The 18769-nt window shown below is 49.0% G+C and overlaps 1 protein-coding gene across 1 annotated transcript in view; it reads right to left on the reverse strand.

Moving 5' to 3' along the window:
* The window catches only part of USH2A (usherin), a 1656840-nt gene that overhangs the window by 926026 nt on the left and 712045 nt on the right, over nucleotides 1–18769 (reverse strand). Inside the window, exon 31 of the mRNA XM_063919430.1 lies at nucleotides 17399–17560. Within this exon, the coding sequence (XP_063775500.1) occupies nucleotides 17399–17560 (162 nt within the window). The remainder of the gene's footprint in view (nucleotides 1–17398; nucleotides 17561–18769) is intronic.

An 18769-nucleotide genomic window follows, 5' to 3' on the forward strand; every position in this document is an offset into this window, starting at 1 on the left:
CAGCCGGTGATACATACGGAACATCCAGAGCACCAGCAAGGGATACATATGGAACATCCAGAGCACCAGCCGATGATACATACGGAACATCCAGAGCACCAGCCGGTGATACATATGGAACATCCAGAGCACCAGCCGATGATACATATGGAACATCCAGAGCACCAGCCGGTGATACATCCGGAAAAATCCAGAGTACCAGCCGGTGATACATATGGAACATCCAGAGCACCAGCAGGGGATACATACGGAACATCCAGAGCACCAGCCGGTGATACATACGGAACATCCAGAGCACCAGCCGATGATACATACGGAACATCCAAAGCACCAGCCGGTGATACATCCGGAAAAATCCAGAGTACCAGCCGGTGATACATACGGAACATCCAGAGCACCAGCCCGGTGATACATACGGAACATCCAGAGCACCAGCCCGGTGAAACATACGGAACATCCAGAGCACCAGCCGGTGATACATATGGAACATCCAGAGCACCAGCCGGTGATACATACGGAACATCCAGAGCACCAGCCGGTGATACATACGGAACATCCAGAGCACCAGCCGGTGATACATCCGGAAAAATCCAGAGTACCAGCCGGTGATACATACGGAACATCCAGAGCACCAGCAGGGGATACATATGGAACATCCAGAGCACCAGCCGATGATACATACGGAACATCCAGAGCACCAGCCGGTGATACATATGGAACATCCAGAGCACCAGCCGATGATACATATGGAACATCCAGAGCACCAGGGGGTGATACATCCGAAAAAATCCAGAGTACCAGCCGGTGATACATATGGAACATCCAGAGCACCAGCAGGGGATACATACGGAACATCCATAGCACCAGCCGGTGATACATACGGAACATCCAGAGCACCAGTCGATGATACATACGGAACATCCAGAGCACCAGCCGGTGATACATCTGGAAAAATCCAGAGTACCAGCCGGTGATACATACGGAATATCCAGAGCACCTGCCCGGTGATACATACGGAACATCCGGAGCACCAGCCCGGTGAAACATACGGAACATCCAGAGCACCAGCCGGTGATACATATGGAACATCCAGAGCACCAGCCGGTGATACATACGGAACATCCAGAGCACCAGCCGGTGATACATACGGAACATCCAGAGCACCAGCCGGTGATACATACGGAACATCCAGAGCACCAGCCGGTGATACATACGGAACATCCAGAGCACCAGCCGGTGATACATACGGAACATCCAGAGTACCAGCCGGTGATACATACGGAACATCCAGAGCACCAGCCGGTGATACATACGGAACATCCAGAGCACCAGCCGGTGATACATACGGAACATCCAGAGCACCAGCCGGTGATACATCCGGAAAAATCCAGAGTACCAGCCGGTGATGCATATGGAACATCCAGAGCACCAGTAGGGGATACATACGGAACATCCAGAGCACCAGCCGGTGATACATACGGAACATCCACAGCACCAGCCGGTGATACATCCGGAAAAATCCAGAGTACCAGCCGGTGATACATATGGAACATCCAGAGCACCAGCCGGTGATACATACGGAACATCCAGAGCACCAGCAGGGGATACCTACGGAACATCCAGAGCACCAGCTGGTGATACATACGGAACATACAGAGCACCAGCAGGGGATACATACGGAACATCAAGAGCACCAGCCGGTGATACATCCAGAACATCCAGAGCACCAGCCGGTGATACATACGGAACATCCAGAGCACCAGCCGGTGATACATACGGAACATCCAGAGCATCAGCCGGTGATACATACGGAACATCCAGAGCACCAGCCGGTGATACATACGGAACATCCAGAGCACCAGCCGGTGATACATCCGGAAAAATCCAGAGTACCAGCCGGTGATACATATGGAACATCCAGAGCACCAGTAGGGGATACATACGGAACATCCAGAGCACCAGCCGGTGATACATACGGAACATCCAGAGCACCAGCCGGTGATACATCCGGAAAAATCCAGAGTACCAGCCGGTGATACATATGGAACATCCAGAGCACCAGCCGGTGATACATACGGAACATCCAGAGCACCAGCAGGGGATACATACGGAACATCCAGAGCACCAGCTGGTGATACATACGGAACATACAGAGCACCAGCAGGGGATACATACGGAACATCAAGAGCACCAGCCGGTGATACATCCAGAACATCCAGAGCACCAGCCAGTGATACATACGGAACATCCAGAGCACCAGCCGGTGATACATACGGAACATCCAGAGAACCAGCCGGTGATACATACGGAACATCCAGAGCACCAGCCGGGATACATACGGAACATCCAGAGCACCAGCCGGTGATTCACACGGAACATCCAGAGCACCAGCCGGTGATACATACGGAACATCAAGAGCACCAGCCCGGTGATACATACGGAACATCCAGAGCACCAGCCGGTGATACATATGGAATATCCAGTGCACCAGCCCATGATACATACGGAACATCCAGAGCACCAGCCGGTGATACATCCGGAAAAATCCAGAGTACCAGCCGGTGATACATACGGAACATCCAGAGCACCAGCAAGGGATACATATGGAACATCCAGAGCACCAGCCGATGATACATACGGAACATCCAGAGCACCAGCCGGTGATATATATGGAACATCCAGAGCACCAGCCGATGATACATATGGAACATCCAGAGCACCAGCCGGTGATACATCCTGAAAAATCCAGAGTACCAGCCGGTGATACATATGGAACATCCAGAGCACCAGCAGGGGATACATACGGAACATCCAGAGCACCAGCAGGGGATACATACGGAACATCCAGAGCACCAGCCGGTGATACATACGGAACATCCTGAGCACCAGCCGATGATACATACGGAACATCCAAAGCACCAGCCGGTGATACATCCGGAAAAATCCAGAGTACCAGCCGGTGATACATACGGAACATCCAGAGCACCAGCCCGGTGATACATACGGAACATCCAGAGCACCAGCCCGGTGAAACATACGGAACATCCAGAGCACCAGCCGGTGATACATATGGAACATCCAGAGCACCAGCCGGTGATACATACGGAACATCCAGAGCACCAGCCGGTGATACATACGGAACATCCAGAGCACCAGCCGGTGATACATCCGGAAAAATCCAGAGTACCAGCCGGTGATACATACGGAACATCCAGAGCACCAGCAGGGGATACATATGGAACATCCAGAGCACCAGCCGATGATACATACGGAACATCCAGAGCACCAGCTGGTGATACATATGGAACATCCAGAGCACCAGCCGATGATACATATGGAACATCCAGAGCACCAGGGGTGATACATCCGAAAAAATCCAGAGTACCAGCCGGTGATACATATGGAACATCCAGAGCACCAGCAGGGGATACATACGGAACATCCATAGCACCAGCCGGTGATACATACGGAACATCCAGAGCACCAGTCGATGATACATACGGAACATCCAGAGCACCAGCCGGTGATACATCTGGAAGAATCCAGAGTATCAGCCGGTGATACATACGGAACATCCAGAGCACCTGCCCGGTGATACATACGGAACATCCAGAGCACCAGCCCGGTGAAACATACGGAACATCCAGAGCACCAGCCGGTGATACATATGGAACATCCAGAGCACCAGCCGATGATACATACGGAACATCCAGAGCACCAGCCGGTGATACATACGTAACATCCAGAGCACCAGCCGGTGATACATACGGAACATCCAGAGCACCAGCCGGTGATACATACGGAACATCCAGAGTACCAGCCGGTGATACATACGGAACATCCAGAGCACCAGCCGGTGATACATACGGAACATCCAGAGCACCAGCCGGTGATACATACGGAACATCCAGAGCACCAGCCGGTGATACATCCGGAAAAATCCAGAGTACCAGCCGGTGATACATATGGAACATCCAGAGCACCAGTAGGGGATACATACGGAACATCCAGAGCACCAGCCGGTGATACATACGGAACATCCAGAGCACCAGCCGGTGATACATCCGGAAAAATCCAGAGTACCAGCCGGTGATACATATGGAACATCCAGAGCACCAGCCGGTGATACATACGGAACATCCAGAGCACCAGCAGGGGATACCTACGGAACATCCAGAGCACCAGCTGGTGATACATACGGAACATACAGAGCACCAGCAGGGGATACATACGGAACATCAAGAGCACCAGCCGGTGATACATCCAGAACATCCAGAGCACCAGCCGGTGATACATACGGAACATCCAGAGCACCAGCCGGTGATACATACGGAACATCCAGAGCACCAGCCGGTGATACATACGGAACATCCAGAGCACCAGCCGGTGATACATACGGAACATCCAGAGCACCAGCCGGTGATACATCCGGAAAAATCCAGAGTACCAGCCGGTGATACATATGGAACATCCAGAGCACCAGTAGGGGATACATACGGAACATCCAGAGCACCAGCCGGTGATACATACGTAACATCCAGAGCACCAGCCGGTGATACATCCGGAAAAATCCAGAGTACCAGCCGGTGATACATAAGGAACATCCAGAGCACCAGCCGGTGATACATACGGAACATCCAGAGCACCAGCAGGGGATACATACGGAACATCCAGAGCACCAGCTGGTGATACATACGGAACATACAGAGCACCAGCAGGGGATACATACGGAACATCAAGAGCACCAGCCGGTGATACATCCAGAACATCCAGAGCACCAGCCAGTGATACATACGGAACATCCAGAGCACCAGCCGGTGATACATACGGAACATCCAGAGCACCAGCCGGTGATACATACGGAACATCCAGAGCACCAGCCGGGATACATACGGAACATCCAGAGCACCAGCCGGTGATTCACACGGAACATCCAGAGCACCAGCCGGTGATACATACGGAACATCAAGAGCACCAGCCCGGTGATACATACGGAACATCCAGAGCACCAGCCGGTGATACATATGGAATATCCAGAGCACCAGCCCATGATACATACGGAACATCCAGAGCACCAGCCGGTGATACATCCGGAAAAATCCAGAGTACCAGCCGGTGATACATACGGAACATCCAGAGCACCAGCAAGGGATACATATGGAACATCCAGAGCACCAGCCGATGATACATACGGAACATCCAGAGCACCAGCCGGTGATACATATGGAACATCCAGAGCACCAGCCGATGATACATATGGAACATCCAGAGCACCAGCCGGTGATACATCCGGAAAAATCCAGAGTACCAGCCGGTGATACATATGGAACATCCAGAGCACCAGCAGGGGATACATACGGAACATCCAGAGCACCAGCCGGTGATACATACGGAACATCCAGAGCACCAGCCGATGATACATACGGAACATCCAAAGCACCAGCCGGTGATACATCCGGAAAAATCCAGAGTACCAGCCGGTGATACATACGGAACATCCAGAGCACCAGCCCGGTGATACATACGGAACATCCAGAGCACCAGCCCGGTGAAACATACGGAACATCCAGAGCACCAGCCGGTGATACATATGGAACATCCAGAGCACCAGCCGGTGATACATACGGAACATCCAGAGCACCAGCCGGTGATACATACAGAACATCCAGAGCACCAGCCGGTGATACATACGGAACATCCAGAGCACCAGCCGGTGATACATACGGAACATCCAGAGCACCAGCCGGTGATACATACGGAACATCCAGAGCACCAGCCGGTGATACATACGGAACATCCAGAGCACCAGCCGGTGATACATACGGAACATCCAGAGTCCAGAGCACCAGCCGGTGATACATCCGGAACATCCAGAGCACCAGCCGGGGATACATACGGAACATCCAGAGCACCAGCCGGTGATACATACGGAACATCCAGAGCACCAGCCGGTGATACATACGGAACATCCAGAGCACCAGCCGGTGATACATACGGAACATCCAGAGCACCAGCCGGTGATACATACGGAACATCCAGAGCACCAGCCGGTGATACATACAGAACATCCAGAGCACCAGCCGGTGATACATACGGAACATCCAGAGCACCAGCCGATGATACATACGGAACATCCAGAGCACCAGCCGGTGATACATACGGAACATCCAGAGCACCAGCCGGTGATACATACGGAACATCCAGAGCACCAGCCGGTGATACATACGGAACATCTACAGCACCAGCCGGTGATACATACGGAACATCCAGAGCACCAGCCGATGATGTAAGTGGGTAATGACGCATACAGTAATTGGTATGCAGCAGTAACAGGTACCTCAGGATATCACAGGGTCTCTTGGAGCGAAGTGGAACATGTCTGTGTCCCACAGTGGCGCTCTACCACAGTGACAAGACGGTGCCACACATGTGCAGAAGGCCAAACAGCAGCCATCTTGTCAAAGGATTGATGCCTCCCTAAAGGAGCATCATGGAATCTGCGCAGTGGCGCTCTCCAAATCTCAACAACAGAGGATAACACACTTGACATCTACATAATCCTCACAAATTGCTCCTGAGAGTTCCAGATTGTGACTCTCATGTGTCTTTTCTGTACTGTAAATATAGTGTGGGAGGCTCTGTCTCATCATTACAGGTGTGTCCTCATGCATTACTTCTGCAGTCACGCCAAACATCCCCTCTTGGCGCGCCAGGTCCCTGTTTGGCGCCCCTTTACCTGAAAATGCGTCCTAGACGCAATGTGGTTTTATACATGAAAAGAGACGCCGGGCGCTAGCGGAGTCACATAGGCCCTGGCGATTTTCAATCACGCCAGACGTCTTGCGTCACTTGTCATATCGAGGCTAGGTGTAGTGCAGATATACTGTGTACTATACGGCTGATTCAGGTTGGATCGCAGAACGCGATCCATCCGCAAATATTGTAAAAAAAGATGCGGGCGCATGCGCAGCACCCATCCTGCGCATGTTTACGCATTTTCTACAGGGGGCCGCAGAAAAATGCGAGCGCCTCTGCCTGTCAATCAGGCAGAGGTGTTCGCGGGGCAGAAACGCTCCATTTCCTAGAAGGAGATGGAGCGTTGCGGGGTCGTGGCCTGAAAATGGGGGGCGTGGGTACGCGAACGGAGGCGTGATCACGGTGGCTGCGTGACATCACATGCAGCTGCCATGATCGGAAAGATGGTGGCGAGCCTCCTGCCGGCTCAGTGCCGGCAGGAGGCAACCTTAATTTCTGCTATCAAGCAGCTTCATAAAGGGGGAGAGGCGGCGGTCAGTATGGTGGGCGGCCTTGCCCTGCGATGGGCGGCGGTCAGCATACGATCTCATGGATTGCAAATTCTACTACTTAGCAGAATTTGCAATACAACCTGAATCAGGACCTATACAGATGGAGCCATGCTTATCTTGGCTTCTCTGCTGCACCTAGTCACACCATGCTGTATTAGCATAAACCTTTCATCTATTGTTCTCAGCTGCAATACAATACAGAGAGAACAATACAGCAGGGGATTAAGTCCGACTGCCCTGCCTGAAGTAATTCTATTAAAGGGATAGATGAGCAGGGCTCCATCTGTACGTCTACATTTCTCCAAGCCTCCGTGCCTTCGCCCCATGGCATCTCCTGACATGTCTCGTACAGTATCCTGTAATGTCTCACTAGCGCATCCACTTATCTTTTAAGTAAGTTCAAGGCACGGCAATAGCCGGAGAAGCGCCAGGCGTTTGGGAAGCGAGGTAGAGTTAGTGGGGCACACAGAACGACCACTTTTCAGGAGGACGGCCGCGGCATCCCAAAGCCTGTTCAGCTGTGATTTTATACTGTAATGACACCACAGGGTTTTGCTTCATAATCAAAACCCTTTAAAGTCTGCATTGCTTCAGGCTTAGTGTCTGTGGCAAGGTTAACTGAAATCCGCAGCAAGGATAACTGCTATCCTAAAGCAGATTGTAACAGCGGGAAACACTGCAACACCATTTAAAAGGATTTTAAATAAGCAGATTTCAGTCTAACACTACACTAATGCATCACAGCAGAAAATGATACAATAGACTGACTGGAAATAGACATAATGCTTTCTCCCCTGATCTACGCTATTTAATCTAATGAATACAATGTAGAGCATCCTTCTGTTAGGAAGAAAAGGACATGGAGAAAAAAAGAAGAAGAGTTTTCTAGCCGAGTGCAGACAGCTTGCCCTGGCCTTCCAGAAACGCTGACGCTGCATGCCGGCTTATACAGGTCACTGTTCTCTGGATGTCTCAGCTGTGAGTCCTGCACATGAGAAGCAAAGTCAGGTCTCTCTACAAAGTGTCAGGACTCCGGATTACGGTTCATCCCAGTGTTCTACTGATATGAGGGTGACAGAGAACATCTACATCCGCCGCTGTGATACATAGGTCATGTTATCTAATCTCTACATAAAGGGGGTCTGCTGATGCCATCATCACGTCAGTGGCGACTACCGACACCCCCGTATTATAAGGAATAATGCACCTCTGCGTCAGTTATCATGCTGGGACTTCCTGACACGTAATGAAGCCTCTTGCCGCTTTAATGGTCACTTCATTCTTCGGCGACTGCTAATATCCTTATAATGTACAGGGGGGGTTAAACAAACACACAAAGGGGGTTATTCAGAGTTGTTAGCAAGCCAAAAAAGTTAGCAATTGGGTAAAACCATCCTGCACTGCAGGTGTGGCAGATGTACAGTAACATGTGCAGAGAGAGTTAGATTTGGGTGGATTATATTGTTTCTGTGCAGGGTAAATACTGGCTGCTTTATTTTTACACTGCAATTTAGATTTCAGTTTGAACACACCCCACCCAAATCTAACTCTCTCTGCACATGTTACATCTGCCCCACCTGCACTGCACATGGGTTTGACCAGTTGCTTGCTGCTTTGGTTTGCTAACAACTCTGAATAACCCCCAATGTAGGCCCTCATTCCGAGTTGTTCGCTCGTTGCCGATTTTCGCAACGCAGCGAATAGGTGGAAAATGCGCATGCGCATGGTGCGCAGATCGCATGCGCTTAGTAATTTTACTAAGAACTTAGTAGATTTACTCAAGAGAGAACAACGTTTTTTCCACGCTGAAGTGTTCGTAGTGTGATTGACAGGAAGTGGGTGTTTCTGGGCGGCAACTCAGCGTTTTCACGGCGTTTGCGGAAAAACGCATGCGTGCCAAGGAAAAACGCGGGAGTGGCTGGAGAAATGGGGGAGTGGCTGGCCGAACGCATGGCGTGTTTGTGACGTCAAACCAGGAACTAAACGGACTGAGCTGATCGCTAATCGTGAGTAGGTCTGGAGCTACTCAGAAACTGCAAAGAATTATTTAGTAGCAATTCTGCTAATCTTTCGTTCGCTATTCTGCTAAGCTAAGATACACTCCCAGAGGGCGGCGGCCTAGCGTGTGCAATGCTGCTAAAATCAGCTAATGAGCGAACAACTCGGAATGAGGGCCGTAATCTGTTATACCGCTTTCAGATCACAAATGCCGGGTCGCACCCGAGAATTGGAAACGGGTCCTTCCCCGATGCGACCCAGCATTCGACCCAGAGAACTGGCTTTTTCTGACCCGGCAATATGCCATTGGGGGCGTGGACCACGGCGGACTCGGGGGCTGGCACCGCAGCGGCGCTGGAAATGAGATCATCTCCGCTCCGCCTCTCCCTATGTTGTGAACGGGTAACGGGTCGCATCGACCAAGGTGACCCGTTCACACTGCATCTGACCCGGTAATAACCTGGGAATAACCCTTCTTTATTCCCGGGTTGAATTACCGGGGGTCAGGTGAGCCGGGAATTCAATAGCGACCCTTTCACACCTCACAACAGCCCGCCTCGTCCCGGCAATATACCGAGTTATGTGTGCGGACTGAAAGGGGTATTATTCTAGTTTGTAGCCTGCAGTAAAGTTCCAGCACAATATCTAACAAACTCTACCAAGTAGAGATCTGAGCTGGAAGACAAACATCCCACTAACGCTGTTACTTATTGAATCAAATGTTTTCTGAGATGGGTGTAGTACATTATGTCAGCATTCAAACTGCTGACACGAGAATGCTGACGGTTCTAATATCGGCAATGAACATAGGCCCTCATTCCGAGTTGTTCGCTCGCTAGCTGCTTTTAGCAGCATTGCACATGCTAAGCCGCCGCCCTCTGGAAGTGTATCTTAGTTTAGCAGAATAGCTAACGAAAGATTCGCAAAATAGCGAAAAGAAATTTCTTAGCAGTTTCTGAGTAGCTCGAGAATTACTCCTACACTGCGATCAGTTCAGTCCTTTTCGTTCCTGGTTTGACGTCACAAACACACCCAGCTTCGCCCAGCCACTCCACCGTTTCTCCAGCCACTCCCGCGTTTTTCCCTGAAACGCCTGCGTTTTTACACACACACACACACACCCATAAAACGGCCAGTTTGCGCCCAGAAACACCCACTTCCTGTCAATCACATTACAATCAGCAGAACGATGAGAAAACCTTGTAACGCCGTGAGTAAAATACCAAACTCTTGAGCAAATTTACTTGGCGCAGCCGCACTGCGAACATTGCGCATGCGCACTTTGCGACTAATCGCTCCGAAGCGAAGAAAAATAACGAGCGAACAACTCGGAATGAGGGCCATAGTGTGTCATTAAATAGTAATGTAATGTCAAGTGTTTTTTATGTAATTCTCTCCCTAACCCCAAAGGAGATGACACAGCATGACAGTGTCAGCATTTCCTTTGTTGAAAATTCTGTCAGTGACGACATTGTACAGAGTGTAACCGACAGACATAAAAGATATGGTTACATTATACACAGATCCTCTACTATCCCCCCAACTTGTGGCAGGTGTACACAGAGGCAGTACAAACACTGGCAGCACATTATTACAGGGGCAACACTCGCACCCCTCGTGGTTTAATGTCCCTCATGCTTATTGTCAGCGTTTGGTGAAACTTACTCTGAAATACCCATTGGTGCGTCTTTAAATGTCACCATCGGTCTCACCACCGAAACATGCACCAGCCCTATGGCTCCATCAGAGTATAGCCTCCAGTGGCGGATTTTACCTATGGGCTGCAGGACTACAGCCCCCCCCAGGTAAAATCCGCCACCTCAGCTCAGAGTCAGTGTAGCCATATGCAGTCCGTGACACTACACTGGCTTCACTGTGAGTGGCGGTGACTTCCTATTGGAAGTCCTACCTGTCAGTCAAAGACACTGCAGGCAGTCCCTTTGGGAGGTGTTCCCTCCCTCTGGGACTGCCAGACCTGGCTGTGAATAGCAGTGAGCTAGCTTCCTGCAGGAAGCCACTCTCTGCCTTTCGGGCAGCCCTAGCTGGCTTCTATGGACTGCAGTCGATGCAGTCCACAGAAGCCGGGGGTTTGCGCATACGCAGTAGTATCGCCGCTACTGTGCGCCGGTCCTGGCATCTGTAAACTACGTTGTACACTACACATGCACCTCTGATCAGTTCTTATCGCTGTGATAAGAAATAATAATTATCAGGTCTAAATCCCGCTAATGAATAAACATGCCCCAATAACGGTAATGAAGGGAAAGTTCCTCATCTGTAGATTTCTCTAGCTGAGCCGTGTACGGAGCCATTGCTATAAGCTCACCCTTCCTCACTGTGATTGCGAGCCCACCTGCAATACGGTAAGGACTAGGATGTCCCTAATGACGTCAGCAGCCAAAGGGCATTTCAGATAAAAGTAAGAAAAATCTGCAGAGGGCCGGACGTCCCAAATTTCAGTCACCTTGGAAACGATGTGCAGTTGAACATGTAACTGTTTGCGGAGCATATCTTGTGTGTTTCGAACATGCTCCATAACTGTTCCCACAGGCAGAGCTGGACTGCCTATATCTATGCCAGAAGGGCCAATGGTCAGATGGGCCGGTTTGGCCGATTGAAAGTCTGGAGTGGAGCTGCATGGCCGGCATGCAGAGAGGCGGGGGTAACGTGAAGCCACGCCCAATGACTAGTAACTGTTGGACATGTGTGTACAGGTGGTGGTTTTATCAAAGAGGTGTACACACCAGCAGACTGTAAATGCATCCAAGGACTGGGCCACAGTAACAGTGTAGTGATTGTGCCAGTGTTAGTACAGCTGTACTCACTGTTACACTTGTAGGGGAGGAGCATGAGGCGGAGCTTGCAGCAGGTTCAGACAGATAACCAGCCGGTGACTGTCTCTGGGATCCGGCACCATTTGCAAGGTATCTTGGCTCTATGCATCCAATAGTGGAGTGTAACTCTATATAGGAATGGCAGACCCTCCAACATGACCCATCCACTAGGTACAAAATGCTCTGTTCCTGGACTTCCCTATTAATTTATGATTTCCATCACCTGTGTTGAACTAGTTAAATGATAAGAAAGGTGTTTATTCACAGGTGATGGCAATAAGAAATTAACAGGGAAGTCCAGGAACAGAGCATTTTGTACCTAATGGAATGGGTCACGTTGGAAGGTATGGAATGGCACCAATGGACTCCAAAAATTAGCCATACGAGCCTTGACCTGGCCTTCCAGACAGTATTCACAATATTTTTGTGGGCCATATCCAACACAGTTCTGTGATAGGGTTGGAGTAAGTGTTTTATTAGTCCACGTCTTAGTTTGTCGACGTAATAAAAGGGGTAAAAGTTCTATGCCATCTGGGGAAACACTTTGTCCACTCCTAGATATTGAGGTTCTCCCTTAATGACTAACAAATTTCCTCAGCCCGCTAAGATCCCTTCCCTGGGAAGCTACAAAATGGTCATACGAAACCAGTGAGGGGCGGTGAGGTCAATGGCTGGGGAAGCACTGGCTAGCATCAGATTTACACACACTCATATATGATTTGGTGGTGAGTTTTGACTTTATAAATAATATGAATAAAGCAAAGAAGATATTTATAAGTTTATAGTATGGGAAACTCTGAAATCGTCAGTTTTGCCCACATAATCAACTTGAGTTTATCCCTCTCTGTATGACATTATGTGAATTGGGGGTACTGTGTGGCACAATGTGTACTGGCAGCCCTACTGTCAGCGTTCGCGGGCTTACGGTGGGTCTGGGGCTGTGGGGGTTGCCGGTCCCGTGGTTGATAGGCGGCGGCGGTGGGGGACTGCTGCGCAAGGTCCACCCGCGGTGAATGCGGCTGCCGGGGAGGCCGGGGCGGAGGTCAGGAGCTGTGATCACCGCTACCAGCATGTCTGCGGCGCTGGGGGCAGCCATATTGGAGACCATATCAGAACCAATAGCAGCGGCTCCACTGTGTGACCAGCCAATCCAAGGAGGTCTCTCCTATTAAAAGGGGGCTGGTCCACAGTAAGGGTGCCAGTGCTACAGGTTACTTTTCAATAGAAGGTGCTTTAGCCCTGTGCTCCCAGGTTACTCCATGTGCCTTAGTTTTCTCCCTGGTTCAGCCCAGCCTTATTCCTTTGCTGCAGCAGTGCCGCCGCACCCAACCTGCTACCATTGGTGGGGGTGCTACCGGAGTACTGACCCCACGAGGGTCACGAGTCGCGGACGACCGCAGTTCTTCATTCTTCAGCATCGTCTTCAAGTCACAGCCACAGTCTTCAGTTCTTCATTTCAGTGCCATTCAGCATCATCTTAAAGTCACAGCCACGGTCTGCAGTTCTTTATTCTTCAGTATCGTCTTTAAGTCACAGCCACAGCCTTCAGTTCCCTATTCTTCAGCCTCGTTCTAAACCACAGCCACAGTCTTCAAGTGCCTCATTCAGTATTCTTCAGTCGGCCTTAAAGGCACAGCCATAGACTTCTGTTCTTCATACTAAGTCCACTCGCTCAGTTGTTCGGGAAACCGCAGTCTTTATATATCACCATTACTTTATTAAACCGTTATATCTTCCTCTCCGTTTTGTCACTCTTTGGGTTCATATTTGGTTCTTCATCACATGAGAAGGAACTATATACAGCCTCCCCGTCTCCTCCATTCCCTGGCAACCACCTCCGTAGGCGAATCTCAGTAGCCGGATCCTCAAAACCAGCCGAGCGAGACACCTACAATGTGACATAATGTGAACTAGGGCACAACCATGGGGCATAAAAGTAACAACCACTGCAGAGAGGTGTCTCTCCAGAAGCAGTGGGACAGGGGCCCCTTCAAAATGTTGCTATGGGGCCCAGAGAGATCTGGCTACTCCCCTGGTTGTATTCATACTCTCCCGCAAAGTCAAACAGTATCAGTCAGGATGTCTGTAGTTGATGACACCAAGTATAACGCACAGGGATGTCAGGTCCATAAATGGTCATTCACTAGGCCAAAGACGCAGATCGGCCCAAACCAGCCCCCACAGTTCCCTATGCTGGATCCATAATCTCCGGACCCGTCTGGAGCAAGACTACCACAGATATAGGCCTTTATCTGGCCAGACGCGTGTGTAACTGATCCTAATTCTAACCAGTATCTGATTTTTTGTTGTATTTCCTTGTGATACTAATAATGCATAATATGGTCATTTATATTCACAAAATAAATGTTCTCATCCCTTATGTATTCATCTAAGAAAACGTACAACAGTGTTTCTATGGTTACAAAAATCCATTACCGTTGAATAAAGAGTAAAAAAGTTTGACTTAAAATGTATGCTATTTATTATAGGGAAATTCAACGGCCTTCAGGAGTTTTCATAACGGCAGTCATTTCTCAGTGTCACGGCTGACCCGCTGCCGCACTAGCTCAAACCTGCGCTAGATGAGAGCCGGAGATTAATGCAATTTTCTTTTGCATGTTTTACATTAGTAAAGGTGTAAGGCAATACAATGTGGTGGCTAGCAGCTGTCTGACTGTGCCAGGGCAGACGCAAGCCATGCTTAAAGGGATAGACGGACCTGGGGTAAAATACTGTACCTGCATTTTTAATATAGCGCCAATGGATCAGTTGGGTCAGTGGGCTCCTGTTTGGCAAAATTCACCAGAAGAGGGTTTCTCTGGAACCTTTCCCGGCAATGGTTGGCGCACAAGTGTGATCAGCTGACGACGCATGCGCAGAGCCGCATGGAAGTAGATGATTACTTTTGCGTTCATTCCCTTCTTGACGCATGGCAGGGAGACGCGCCCCTTTTGGAACCCCTCACACTGCGTGCGATTTTTAGTACATTCAAGCAAATGTTCATTTCTTATTGCTGAATTCTAATTATTGGGTCTAAAAATCGTTAATTAGTTAATACGCCCCCTTAATCTTAAAATAATGCTTGCTGTTACCTCAGTTATATCCTAAGTTAATGATGAGAGTGAGAGGAAATGGGTGCAGAGAATAATTCTTGTTCATGCATCTGCACGCGGGGAACGGATGGGAATAACCGTTACTGTGACGAATACATGCAAAAGCTTCAAAACATAACACATATCTGACAACCGTAGTAGTTATAAATGCAGGACCTGGCGTGCCGGCGCACAAAAAAGGGGTAAGCAGAGCAGCGAGTGACAGGAGCCTCCCAACTGCCTCCCCTACCCCCACCCCCCACTACGAGACACTGGGTGGGACAGCGGGACAGTCCCAAAAAATCAAGACTGTCCCGCAAAAATCGGTACAGTTGGGAGGTATGATATAAGTAGTTAGCAAAGTAGGAGCAAATCATTTGCAAGAGAAAGATTTCTCTTGTAGAAAACATATTAGTGTCTTTAATGGCAAAACACATGGGGCCTAATTCAGACCTGATCGTAGCAGCAAATTTGTTTGTAGCTGGACAAAACCACGTGCACTGCAGGGGGGGCAGATGTAACACGTGCAGAGAGAGTTAGATTTGGGTGGGGTATGTTCAAACTGAAATCTAAATTGCAGTGTAAAAATAAAGCAGCCAGTATTTACCCTGCACAGAAACAATATAACCCTCCCCCCCCAAATCTAACTCTCTCTGCACATGTTACATCTGCCCCCCTGCACTGCACATGGGCCCTCATTCCGAGTTGATCGCTCGCTAGCTGCTTTTAGCAGCAATGCAAACGCTAAGCCGCCGCCCTCTGGGAGTGTATATTGGCCCTCATTCCGAGTCGTTCGCTCGGTATTTTTCATCGCATCGCAGTGAAATTCCGCTTAGTGCGCATGCGCAATATTCGCACTGCGACTGCGCCAAGTATCTTTGCTATGAAGATAGTATTTTTACTCACGGCTTTTTCATCGCTCCGGCGATCGTAATGTGATTGACAGGAAATGGGTGTTACTGGGCGGAAACACGGCGTTTTATGGGCGTGTGGCTGAAAACGCTACCGTTTCCGGAAAAAACGCAGGAGTGGCCGGAGAAACGGGGGAGTGGTTGGGCGAACGCTGGGTGTGTTTGTGACGTCAAACCAGGAACGACAAGCACTGAACTGATCGCACAGGCAGAGTAAGTGTGGAGCTACTCTAAAACTGCTAAGTAGTTTGTGATCGCAATATTGCGAATACATCGGTCGCAATTTTAAGATGCTAAGATACACTCCCAGTAGGCGGCGGCTTAGCGTGTGTAACTCTGCTAAATTCGCCTTGCGACCGATCAACTCGGAATGAGGGCCATTAGCTTAGCAGAAGTGCGACCAAAAGATTAGCAGAATTGCGAATAAATAATTCTTAGCAGTTTCTGAGTAGATCCAAACCTACTCCTACCTTGCGATCACTGCAGACAGTTTGGTTCCTGCTTTGACGTCACAAACACGCCCTGCGTTCAGTCAGCCACTCCCCCGTTTCCCCAGGCACGCCTGTGTTTTCATCTGACACGCCTGCGTTTTTTTAGCACACTCCCGGAAAATGGTCAGTTACCTCCCAGAAACGCCCCTTTCCTGTCAATCACTCACCGATCAGCAGTGCGACTGAAAAGCGTCGCTAGACCTTGTGTAAAACTGCATAGTTTTGTCTGAAAGTACTTTGCGCGTGCGCACCGCGGCCCATACGCATGCGCAGAAATGCAGATTTTTTGCCTAATCGCCGCGCTGCGACCGAAAGCATCTAGCGAACAACTCGGAATGAGGGCCTTGGTTTTGGCCATCTGCTAACAAATTTGCTGCTACGATCAGATCTGAATTAGGCCCAAAGTACTGTTACTCTGGCGCAGATGTATCATAGCTTGGAGAGAGATAAAGTACCGACCAATCAGCTCCGAACCCAGCCTGTAACATGGCAGTTAGGAGCTGATTGGCTAGTACTTTATCTCTCTGTACTTTATCACACATATCCTCCTCTGACAGCGATCTTATAATGTATATGTCAGAATACAGTAGCTGAAGGTTTTCTTCTTATGTGTTAGAGTAGTTTTGCTGGCATGACAGTCATTTATTCATTGAGTTAAATACATGGTGGTATTGGTCTGTCAGACCTTACTTATATTTATATGGATACAGTATATATATTCATGAGGCTATTCAGTGATATTTCCAACATATAAGAGTGACTTACCAGTGACGTTGTATTCTGTCCCACTCCCTGTGTAAATCTGCCGGCCATCCATGTATAATGTATACATTGTTATAACCCCATTTGGGTGTTCGGGAGGGAACCAGCGTAAATATAATGAATTGGGAGAAGATTTTGTAGCGGGTGCCTGAACACCGCCTGGAGCTGGAAGCAAATATTACATTGGTAAATCATTCATATTACAGAAAACGTGAACAATGTTACACACACTCCGATCTACATACAATGTGCAGGGTTCATTCATTCTAAGAGGCACTTTACACAACCCAGAGTATATCTGCATTTCTGCACCAGAGTACCTATATGAAACAAGCGTCATGCTATACGTACACTATACATACATAGCAAATCCTGGTTAGAATTCTCTAAGTTGTTTGTCAGGTAAGATTGTTTATTGAATCTCCCAGTAACTGATGACAGCAACCATTAATGGTATATATGGTATTGATACTTACAGCAGAGTATCTGTGTGTACGTTATTCCAGCCCAGACTAAGCAGAGTACAAATACCTGTCAGCTTTTACTTCCCGTCCCATTTTACATGTCTACAACCTTTCATTTCCATGCAGTGCCGCTATTCTGTCATTACCTACCTATGACAACCTTTCATTTCCATGCAGTGCCGCTATTCTGTCATTACCTACCTATGACAACCTTTCATTTCCATGCAGTGCCGCTATTCTGTCATTGCCTACATATGACAACCTTTTATTTCCATGCAGTGCCGCTATTCTGTCATTGCCTACCTTTGATAACCTTTCATTTCCATGCAGTGCCGCTATTCTGTCATTGCCTACATATGACAATCTTTTATTTCCATGCAGTGCCGCTATTCTGTCATTGCCTGCCTATGATAACCTTTCATTTCCATGCAGTGCCGCCAATCTGTCATTGTCTTCCTATGGCAACCTTTAATTTCCATGCAGTGCCGCTATTCTGTCATTGCCTACCTATAACAACCTTTCATTTCCATGCAGTGCCGCTATTCTGTCATTGCCAAATGCCTACATATGACAACCTTTCATTTCCATGCAGTGCCGCTATTTTTTCATTGCCTACCTATGACAAACTTTCATTTCCATGCAGTGCCGCTATTCTGTCATTGCCTACATATGACAACCTTTTATTTCCATGCAGTGCCGCTATTCTGTCATTGCCTACCTTTGATAACCTTTCATTTCCATGCAGTGCCGCTATTCTGTCATTGCCTACATATGACAACCTTTTATTTCCATGCAGTGCCGCTATTCTGTCATTGCCTACCTTTGATAACCTTTCATTTCCATGCAGTGCCGCTATTCTGTCATTGCCTACATATGACAATCTTTTATTTCCATGCAGTGCCGCCAATCT

The sequence above is a fragment of the Pseudophryne corroboree genome, chromosome 4 (assembly GCF_028390025.1).
Source record: "Pseudophryne corroboree isolate aPseCor3 chromosome 4, aPseCor3.hap2, whole genome shotgun sequence".
NCBI lineage: Eukaryota > Metazoa > Chordata > Amphibia > Anura > Myobatrachidae > Pseudophryne > Pseudophryne corroboree.